Source organism: Triticum aestivum, chromosome 1D (assembly GCF_018294505.1).
Source record: "Triticum aestivum cultivar Chinese Spring chromosome 1D, IWGSC CS RefSeq v2.1, whole genome shotgun sequence".
NCBI classification, from domain to species: domain Eukaryota; kingdom Viridiplantae; phylum Streptophyta; class Magnoliopsida; order Poales; family Poaceae; genus Triticum; species Triticum aestivum.
The window spans coordinates 341,399-352,667 of NC_057796.1; the positions used below are offsets into that span (position 1 = coordinate 341,399).

An 11,269-nucleotide genomic window follows, 5' to 3' on the forward strand; every position below is an offset into this window, starting at 1 on the left:
GTCACAAAGCACAAAGCACACAACACAGATTGGCAGTACAGTACAAATAAAGGTAGCATTTTTTGTAGAAACAAAAATATAACGTCTTTGATAGAGATGCATAACAGTCTAGCGCGCACACAACATGCATAGACTCTGCACCAATTTCTTGAGTTTCCCGTTGTTGCAATATCATCCATGGCACCACTTTTATTCAGCCGCTATTTTTCTTTCAACAGTAGCATGATCTTTAGTGCCAAATTAATTCATTTCCACCATTGCAAATCCATCTTCAAATCCAATCACCAGGCTGCATAAGAATGTGATGTTCTAGTTACTATCTATTCGATCATGAGCATTACCTAGTTTTCTAGAAAAAGGTTATAGAAAAAGAAGATGGACTGGGATAAAAGTTACAAGAGTAAAATGGATTTTGGTTATTACCTTTTTATGGCCTTAATGAAAGCAAAACCACCACAGACCCTATCGAGCTTAAAGTCCATCGTGCTCTCATACCTGCAAATTTGTGAAGCCCACTGTTATTTTATATTGTGGTTTATGTAGGGTATATAATTGGATGGCTGATAGCAGCCTAAAAGTTGAGGTATGTTTTCAAGGCGATGCCAGCCAGGGATGTAAGAGTCATTGGTAGCTTTTGTGGGAGGCTAAAGTGGCTAGAGCTACCCGCCATTTTATCATTACAAAATCAGAAGCGTTACCCATAGGTGTTGTAGTTGCGCAAAGAAATAGCATATTCATCTGAAGATGTTATTAGAACAGGATGCCCTTGCATGCCATCGATCACACCAACATTGACGCCAGACATACGTTGGAGTCCCTCGAGTTCTTGGATACATTTCTTTGTCTGCAAATCGCAAATCTAGTACAAAAAAAATGAAGCATATGTAATACATCAATATACTTTATGTAACTAAATATAATTGCTGAATAAGAAAAAAGCCATACCTGTGCAACCCCATTATCGGATCCGGTAACCACATATTGTCGATCGCCACCGGGGAAAAAATAATCAACACATATCAGCCCACCATCACAGTCCAATGTAGCGATAGGAACGGGAGAAGAACAACACCAGATCTGGTAAATTTAGGCACTATTGCACTATTAATAAAGATAGAAACAGAAGATTCCATGGATACAGACAGAGAAATGATCCTTTTTTGTTCTTTTGTACCTTTGTTGTGCCATCTTTTGAAGCACTTGCGAAAGTGTTGCCTTCCAGCGGGTTAAACTTGATTTGCTGCACATTGCGTGAGTGCGCTTCGAATATCTGAATGCATGACCAGTCAGTCTCCCAGTTCCATAGCTTGATTAAGCTGTCGTTGGATGCCGACAGCACAAGCGGGCGACTCGGGTGAATGGCCAGCGATTCGACCCAGCCCGTGTGAGCTTTGAACTGCGTGATCTCATCCATCATCGCAGATGAGAGCACGTGGATGTCGCCGGCCACGAACCATTCCTCCCGCGCGATGAATTTAGCAGAAAGCATCCAATGGTCTCCAGCACATGGTGCTGGCTCCTTTACAGGTCTCAGCGACATCACCCTCTCCTGCAAACAAGTTAGAATCGCCTCTTATCGATAGATAGATTCCTACAGTCAAACTCACTCTTCAGAAACAACAACATGCATATATTTTTTCTGACTATGATGGCATGCGTTCTGAATCGACCTGTGTCTCATAGTTCCAAATGGATACATGCCCACTTCCATGAGCTGCCAAAATCCTGTCGTGATACAATAGGATAGTTACAAGTAGAAAAATAATAATATTTTTTACGAGAGGGAAATCAATTAATTACCAGCAAGCTTTCATGAACTTTTACTTGTGTTGTTCACTTACCAGTACGTGTCAATTTAATTTGATATACATCAAAACCCTGAAAGTACCCTCTACGACCAAAGTCATGACTTCCAATGACTTTATGATTTATAAGTTGGTGGAAGTGATTTATAATTCGTATGGTGTGATCCTTCCAATGAATACTGCTGGATGCGTGAACTCACCAGGGCTTCGTTGGATGCACATCCATCGATAGTATTTCCGACAAAGTGCCACCCCTGCAGTACATGACCTAAACAAATAGTTTTCTTAAAACAGTCCAGTGAAAATAATTAAGAAATATGTACATGTAGGAGAAAAGAAGTCCTTACTTTCATTCTTGGTTTAATTGGCTGTCAGGTAATGAATAGCACCAACAGGCCGTTGACAAGAGAAGAAAATAACAAAGAAATATCACATAATTGAATATGCATCATCTTAAGCTGAGATTGGTTAATTTGCATATAGAAGAACAATATGGCTAACCTCAGATGCCATCATCTTGCCTGCTGGCTCACAAACAGCCTTCAGTGTTACCTTTTGCACCGGACAGCCGCTCAGATCCTCTTTGGGCCCCGTAGAGAAGTAGTCATCCATGCCCCACCCACACGTGTATCTATGTCCTACCCAGCTCTCTAGGATAACATCAAGAGTGTCCATGTTTGCAGGTGGTTGCTGGTGCTTTTCCATCGTTACAACGTATATGCAACTGGTGTTTGGCGGCATGCTTCCATGGAGCCGCGACAGTCCATTCAAGAAACTCTTGGGTTTTTTTGGGACACACCTAAAGTCGACATACTCATCTGAGTTGTTCGTTAGATTAAGTTGGTAGGGGATCAACTTATTCGGTTCAAAGGGGAACCGGAGCTGGAGGGGATGGACACCTAACAACTCTCTTCCTCTCTTTTCAGATGCATCCAGCAAGCAGGAGCCCATCTACATAATATTTCCCAACATGATGCACCAGATATATGTTTAAATTATGATTTTAATTTTATCTGACGGGGAAAAAGGAAATAGATGAAATGCACCTGATCCATTGATGTTCCTGGAGATTGGGTCATTTTGTGAATCCTAGTCTCCATCTGAATTAACTTATCAATGATTTCTCCAATGCTCGGCCTTTTGCATTGGTCGGCGTCTACACAACTTAAAGCTATTTCTATGCAGCTCCTTACTTGCTCAGAATATACCTCCAATGCATATGTTGATGTAGCGTGGAGCTTATCCCTCCAATTTCCATGTACCTGCAAATTTACACCATAGAAATTACCATTGTATAAAAGAACTATTATTTGTGAAGGATGTATAATTGATCTCAAGAAAGGGATCATTTTCTATTACAAGCTCAACGAATTGCTGGGTGGACATCTCGGCACGTTTTGAGTAACTCATCGGTCCTGCAAGTATCTTTATGATGATAGCCCCCAAGCTGAATATGTCGAATTTATTTGAGATTACATTCTCATCTATGTATTCTGGTGGCACGTGCCCACTGCATGACATAACATATATGATATCACCGACACGGTGGATTTAATGAAAACATAGTTACTAGGTTACGTGAAATTTAAATTCACAAATGAGCAATTAGGCTTACATTGTTCCCATGAAACATTTCATGATTTGTGTCTGCTCATCTCCAGATAGCCTTGACAAGCCGTAATCCGCGAGCTTCGGCACAAGCTTCTCATCCAGCAACACATTGGATGGCTTTAGATCCAAATGATAAATAGGAGATTCCAAGTCCTCGTGAAGGTATTTCAAACCCTTGCAAATCCCCTTAATCATTCCGTAGCATGTCTGCCAAGTATCTCCTTTGTATTTATCTGTAGCAGTTAAATAAAAAAAAGGAGAATTCCTAATCAGCAGTTAGAGCATGATCAAATTTCTCTTTTGAAAAGTTCATAAGATTAAACTAGTTTTTACGTTTTTATAAAAAAGCCACAAACATTGGTGTGATTAACCCAGCACCAGCCGAGGGATTACTGTATATATATTTGTGTGAAAAACATATATAAAGATGATTCATGCATGGAAAATAAGAAATATAACTACTCCTTCCGCCCGGAGTTACTTGTCGTGGAAATGGATCCCTCCTTCCGAAATTACTTGTCGCGGAAATACATCTAGATACATCCATTTCTATCAATTTCCGCAATAAGTAATTCGGGACGGAGGGAGTATATGTTAAAGAATAGTAGAGCACGATCATACCAGAAAGAAGATACTTGTCAAGGTCTCCGTTGTGCATATACTCGGAACTGAGCGCTCTTTGTGTCTTTTCACAGAAAATCTTTCTCCCCTCATATTCCATGTGTTTTTGCTGCGTTTCATAGCAGTACCCAAGCAACCGCACGATGTTCTGGTGTCGGAGCCTCTTGAGGTTGCAGAACACCTTCTGGAATTGCTCATGACCACCATCAGCATGTGTTGGCGTGTCGTCGTGGAACATCTTGACAGCAATCTTCTTCCCATATTCATGTACACCCTATAAGTTGAACATTTCACATGGTTCAATAGTTTGGTGTGTTTAACGAATAAGCGAGATTCAGTATTTTTTTTCTCAGGGAGAAAAAAAATGATGGAGTTTCCACTGGGCGTATCGATAGGTGTAAACCTTGCTTGCTTTCTAGTCTAGAAATAAAGAAAGAAAAAAGGCAAAATGCTACCTTTATCTAAAAAAAGCCCAAGTAATCCTTAACTGCTTCATCTAGGATAGAATTAGTAAAAGTTGTCATGAGGTAGTAGCAGCTAGCTAGATTCGGTACAAGACCATACGTACACGGTACACATATACATATGCAGCCATGTGTTTAACCAATCAGTGGATCGTAAGATGCTGCTGCTGGTCGTTGGCGGTGTGAGTAAATAATGCATGCAGCGTTGCCTCCGCGTCTCCACCAACGTCAGTGCCCATGGCGTCATGCACCACGTACGTACGGCATGCTGATGCTGATGCCATCCATCCCATTCATTGGGTAGGACCAAAATGGAACCATCGTCGATGCATTGCATTGCCTGTACTGCAGAGCGGACTATCGATGCACGGTTTGCTTAACGGTTAAGCAAACATTCATTCATTAGGCCCCGCGCGTCCACTTGACCTGCTTGCAAAATGCCCACAGTGCGTCGTCGACCGCGGGTCGCAACTCGGCGCGGACAGATCTTCTGCCCCTAACCGATTGCACGCCATGGGATGGCGGTCTCAGAGCATCTCCAACAGACACGCGAAATATCTGCCGCCTCCCCATCGCCGAGGTGGACGAGCACGCCTTGGCGGTGTGGCACGAGCGCTTCCCGCGGAATGTCGCCACCAAGAATGAGTTCTGGGCGTAGGGAGGGCAGAGTGAGTCGTGTGTCGGGCAGACAAGCGTGCGCGAAAAGAATTGGCGGAAGCCTAGATCGAGCTCGGACCTGCGTCAACCTGGGACGACGAAGATCCTCGGTGGCTAGACGCGTTTACGTCGTCGGACTACACCACCGAGGAGGACGAGGAGTAGTTTTATTTAACATCGTTTGAACTAGCTTGTAGCTTGGGGCTTGAACTATGCTATGAATATGAACTATGTGTTATTTCATATTTGTTCGTATGTGTTGTTTCAATTTTTTCCAAGCGACGGCTGATCGCGCGCGCTTGATTTTGCAGCGTCGGGTGAAGCGCTATAGCGGCGCGATAATTTTTGCAGCGCATGGTAAAATAACCACCCTCTTGTGCGCGCTAAAACGCTATTACGGCGGTAAAAAAAATTAGCGCATCGCGCAACCGCGTGCCTGTTGGAGATGATCTCATGGGCCTTACCCGCAACCACCATACTTGCCGGGTCCACCCCAACATGGTAGCTCGGGGTAACGACTGTGCTTGGCAGCAGGGCGGGTCCACCAGCTTGGGCGGACGGAATTTTGGTGCCCACCATGTCCACCATCCGGACACACTTGGGTCGTTCTCGTCAGCTTGCCCATTAAGTGCATCTTCAACGGCGACCCGCAAATTTTCAACCGCTTCCCTTCAAAGATAGGGGGACCAATTCGCGGACACGGAAGCATTGGTCAGATTCACTTGGCCAACAATTCAAACTAACCGGATGAAATTCGTTCAAACATGGTAGATTTCATTCAAATTTGGTTATGAGCTACCTTCCAATTCGAGAGAAGGTACAGTTACCTCATCAAATTGTACTTTCCTCCCACTCACTTCTTTCAAAAGAAACTCCTTTTCTAGAAATTTTCCATTATTGGCAACAAAGATCTTGCCTTTGGATCTGTGGTAGAAGGTGTACCAAATTGTTTCCTTAGGGTATCCTATGAAGACGCACTTCTTCTATTTGGGTTTGAGCTTATTAGGCTAAAGCCTTTTGTCATAAGTGTCACAACCCCAAACTTTAAGAAACGACAACTTAGATTTTTTGCCAAACCATAGTTCATACGGTGTTGTCTCAACGGATTTAGACGGTGCCCTATTTAACGTGAATGCAACCGTCTCTAATTCATAACCCCAAAATGATAGTGGTAAATCGGTAAGAGACATCATAGACCGCATCATATCTAACAAAGTACAGTTACGACGTTCGGACACACCATTACGCTGTGGTGTTCCAGGTAGCGTGACTTGTGAAACAATTCCACATTGTTTTAAATGAAGGCCAAACTCGTAGCTCAAATATTCGCCTCCGCGATCAGACCATAGAAACTTTATTTTCTTGTTATGATGATTCTCTACTTCACTCTGAAATTCTTTAAACTTTTCAAATGTTTCAGACTTGTGTTTCATTAAGTAGATATAACCATATCTTCTCAAATCATCTGTGAAGGTCAGAAAATAACAATACCCGCCGCGAGCTTCAACACTCATTGGACCGCATACATCGGTATGTATTATTTCCAATAAGTTATTGGCCCGCTCCATTGTTCGGGAGAACGGAGTTTTTGTCATCTTGCCCATGAGGCATGGTTCTCGAGTATCAAATGATTCATAATCAAGTGATTCCAAAAGTCCATCTGCATGGAGTTTCTTCATGCGCTTTACATCAATATGACCTAAACGGCAGTGCCACAGATATGTTGCACTATCATTATCAACTTTGCATCTTTTGGCATCAATATTATGAATATGTGTATCACTATGATCGAGATTCAATAAACCATTCACATTGGGTGTATGACTATAGAAGGTTTTATTCATGTAAACAGAACAATAATTATTCACTGACTTAAATGAATAACCGTATTGGAATAAATATGATACAATCATATTCATGCTCAACGCAAACACCAAATAACATTTATTTAGGTTCAACACTAATCCTGAAGGTAGAGGAAGTATGCGATGACGATCTTATCAACCTTGGAATCACTTCCAACACACATCGTCACCTCGCCCTTAACTAGTCTTTGTTCATTTTGCAACTCTAGTTTCGAGTTACTAATCTTAGCAACTGAACCGGTATGAAATACCTAGGGATTGCTACAAACACTAGTAAAGTACACATCAATAACATGTATATCAAATATACCTTTGTTCACTTTATCATCCTTCTTATCCGCCAAGTTTTTGGGACAGTTCCACTTCCAGTGACCATTTCCTTTGCAGTAGAAGCACTCAGTTTCAGGTTTGGGTCTAGCTTTGGCCTTCTTCACGGGAGTGGCAACTTGCTTGCCATTCTACTTGAAGTTCCCTTTCTTTCCCTTGCCCTTTTTCTTGAAATTAGTGGTCTTGTTGACCATCAACACTTGATGCTCTTTCTTGATTTCTACCTTCGCTGATTTCAGCATCGCGAAGAGCTTGGGAATCATTTTCGTCATCCCTTGCATATTATAGTTCATCACGGAGTTCTAGTAACTTGGTGATAGTGACTAGAGAACTCTGTCAATCACTATCTTATCTGGAAGATTAACTCCCACTTGATTCAAGTGATTCTAGTACCCAGACATTCTGAGTACATGATCACTGGCTGAGCTATTCTCCTCCATCTTGTAGGCAAAGTACTTGTCAGAGGTCTCATACCTCTCGACATGGGCATGAGTCTGAAATACCAATTTCAACTCTTGGAACATCTCATATGCTCCGTGATGTTCAAAACGTTTTTGAAGTCCCAGTTCCACTAGTAGAAAAAGGGCCATTTGTCCCGGTTCGTAAGGCCCATTTGTCCCGGTTGTTGAACCGGGACTAAAGGGTCGTTACTAAAGCCCTAGGCCTTTAGTCCTGGTTCTTACACGAACCGGGACAGATGGGCCTCCACGTGGCTGGTGCGGCGAGCCCAGGCAGGAGGGCCTTTGGCCCCGGTTGGTGGTACCAACCGGGACCAATAGGCATCCACGCGTCAGCAGCTGGCAGGAGCTGAGGTTTTTTTGAAAGGGGTGGGTTTTGGGGGGGGGGGTAATTTAGGTGTTTCATATATTGTGTTAGCTAGCTAATTAATAGAGAGAAGTGTCCTCTCTTATCTCCGTGCTTGGTCGACGCTACATACTATACGTATAGAGAGGACTCGACATGTTAGCTAGTAAGCAAAAATGAAGGAAACAGAAGATCTTCATGAACATATGCATACAGAGAGAAGTGATATCGACCTCTCCTTCTCCCAGAGATTGGTCGAACAACAAGTTTTCATATATCTATCCGACGCTACTGGCTACATATATACAATATAAGATCTCTTACAATATAATCCCCTAATTATATATGAACTCAGGGTCCACATGGTATTCTCCGTCTTTATCGATCACGTGGTCAAGAAAGAATGCCGCCAATTCCTCTTGAATTGCTCGCATGCGATCTGGTGCTAAGAGTTCATCCCGCATCCGAAACATCTAATTTGAAGAAGGGGGTCAATACATATATATGAATGAATGAAACTCAACACAAATGATGGTAATAAAATAAATTGTGAATATTATTGCTTACGCACTTCATATTGTTTTTTAGAGTAGCCCCGCTCACAAGTCGTGTGGCGGATGGACTCGCAAACGGAGTATCCACAGTAATTATTCCCGGCTTCCCGCCACAACCACTTTACAAGAAATAGAGGACAATCAAACTGATAAGCAAGCATGCTAAATGGTATTGATGAAACTAGCGCTTGAATCACTAGGAGATGCACCGAACATGCTAGTAGTACTTACTTTCGGGTGTGTAAATTGCAGCTTCTTCGGCAGTCCCGGAGCTTTTGAGGTGAATTTTTTCGAAACCGTGCTAGACAAAGAAAACAATTACTTGATATCAGGAAATGAATAAAGTTGCCGATATGGTGCGATAATGATCGATTTAACTTACTTCTCGAGCATTTCAGTCATGTCTGCATACTCCTGGGGATCTTTTCGTCTCGAGTCTAAGACGGTTACTAGTCCCTTCTCAAGCTTAATCTCTAGGAGAATATAGTGGAACCGCGCATGCATGCATAACTCATCAATTACATTACTATAACCTCGACTAACAAGGGAAACTGAATATGCACAAGACAGTAACACTCACTTGAAGTTGTAAGGAAAGAGTATTATAGCTTTGTTTTGATTTAATACCAACGATTGTAGCAAGTTGGCCTCGGTATCTTTGGCATTAAATTCAACCGTATATGCATCTATGAGATTTGTGTTAATGAACCCATTATCACCGATTTGTCTTTTCTTCAATCCGGCGATCTTCAATCTGCATAATATAGTGAGGATAATTATATATACATGCAAGGAAAGAGCTGACCTATATATAGAGACTTAATGACATAAGTAGTACTTACAGACAGTAGCAAGTGACCGTTAATTTATCGAGGGTCTTTTGATTGAAAAACTGGAAGAACTCCTCAAATGGAACATTCAACAGATCAATTCCAACGAGGTCATGCTCCTCTTTAACTCTCAGCATCAAAGTATTCATCCCCCCAGACTCTCTGCAGGTTTTCATGTACCAATCATGGAATCTTTGCATCATCGTTGTTAGAGATCTTTCATCTTTGACGAGAGGCTTCCCATAATGGTATTCGTGTTCATCCACCTCCAAGAAATCATAATGTACATCGTCGGGCAGGTAATCTCCAAGATTGTATTGGGCAAAATCACCGGTGATTAGCAACGAAATCGCTAGACACCTTGAGCAGGGGGCATGATTGGTTCGCTTGTTCGCCGAGCTGGGCAATTTTTTTCCCAGCTCGTCGTTCTGCTAACCTTTGATCACTTATAGTACTTCCCGACCGCTCCGCTTCGATACATGACCTTTCAATAATGCGCTCATAGTTGCCTTTCGGCGGAGACTTTGGTGGTTTCTTCAGGGCATCTATAGTGCGCTTCGCTTTCACCGAATCTATCTTCTCCTCGGGAGGTGGATGTTTCTTTGCTTTCACCCCTTCAAAGAAGTCCCTCACTTGGGTTTGACAGATCTCCGCATTTTCCTCCACGGTCCTCTCATATGGTAACTTCTCTAGAGGCTTGAGAGATGGACCGAATCTGTATTGCCTCCCGCCTATGGCTGTACTGCTAGACACCGGAGCAGACGGAGCGGCTGCGACTGTCTTCTTTCCTTGCTTACGAGGCGGAGGAGAAGGACTACGACGCGCCGGAGCAGCCGGAGCGGCGGCGGGTCTCTTTTGTCCTTGCTGACAAGGCGGAGAAGGAGGAGGCTGGCAGCTCGGGCGCGCTGGCGCAGGCGGAGAAGGAGGCGAAGTGCCGCCACGCGCCGGAGAAGGAGGCTGAGTGCCCTGATCACTCACCGGAGGAGGATGCGGAGGAGGAGGCGGAGTGCACTGACTCGCCGGAGGAGGAGGAGGAGGCAGAGGCGTCCAGTTCGGAAGTTTGATTAGCTCCTTCTGCCATAGGCATGGAGTCTTAAGAGCAGAACCCAGCCGTGTCTCCTCGTCCACCGTCACCCTAGCATATTCTTCTGGAATTGGACGGTAGTGAAAAGTTGCGTCGGGTTCAGGAGGTCGAACAGAGCCGACAACCGCCTTGACTTTGAAGTTCTGCCATTGCATCATAAGGTGGCAATGTTGAGACTCCGTGATAGCATCCACGGGATAGCTAGCAGGAGCCGTGAAGACAGGCTCCAGCTGAAGCAGCTCGGTGGAAGCCACGCCGCTTCTCCGCTGAGATGGCGGGGTAGCTTCGGCAGGTCGCTTGCTGCGAACTGCTTCTCCTTCCTCTATCGCTTGTACCCTTGCGTGCAGCGCCTGCAGTTGGGTCTGCTCCACTTTCTTCCTCCTCTCCTGGCATTTGTAACTGCCTGCGTCCGGAAACCCAGCCTTCCACGGAACGGAGCCTGGCGTGCCTTGTGTCTATCCAGGGTGCTCAGGATTCCCGAGGGCCATTGTGAGCTCGTCGTTCTCTCTGTCTGGAACGAACGTCCCTTGCTGCGCTGCATCGATATACTGCTGAAGCTTCATGATGGGTATTCGCAGTTGCTCGTTCGTCCAAATGCACTTCCCTATTATAGGGTCCAAGGTACCGCCAACCCCGAAGAACCAAGT

The 11,269-nt window shown here is 43.9% G+C and overlaps 1 protein-coding gene across 1 annotated transcript; it reads right to left on the reverse strand.

The window, feature by feature from the left end:
• Positions 1 to 694: 694 nt before the first annotated feature.
• On the reverse strand, positions 695 to 4,632 carry LOC123183447 (interleukin-1 receptor-associated kinase 1-like). The gene is made up of 8 exons (XM_044596264.1): positions 4,606 to 4,632; positions 4,038 to 4,311; positions 3,421 to 3,649; positions 3,165 to 3,315; positions 2,852 to 3,067; positions 2,307 to 2,756; positions 1,175 to 1,549; positions 695 to 844 (listed from the first exon to the last, which is right to left on the reverse strand). The coding sequence occupies exons 1-8, from the start codon at positions 4,630 to 4,632 to the stop codon at positions 695 to 697; spliced, it is 1,872 nt and encodes a 623-aa protein (XP_044452199.1).
• Positions 4,633 to 11,269: the final 6,637 nt, after the last annotated feature.

Bases quoted from the DNA above. Each gene is read 5' to 3' on its own strand.
- LOC123183447 (XM_044596264.1), bottom strand. From the start codon at position 4,632: ATGGCTGCATATGTATATGTGTACCGT. The intron at 2,757-2,851 runs GTGCATTTCATC...AATATTATGTAG, and splicing joins CAGGAACATCAATGGATCAG to ATGGGCTCCTGCTTGCTGGA. The intron at 1,550-2,306 runs GTTAGCCATATT...ACTTGTTTGCAG, and splicing joins GCAAGATGATGGCATCTGAG to GAGAGGGTGATGTCGCTGAG.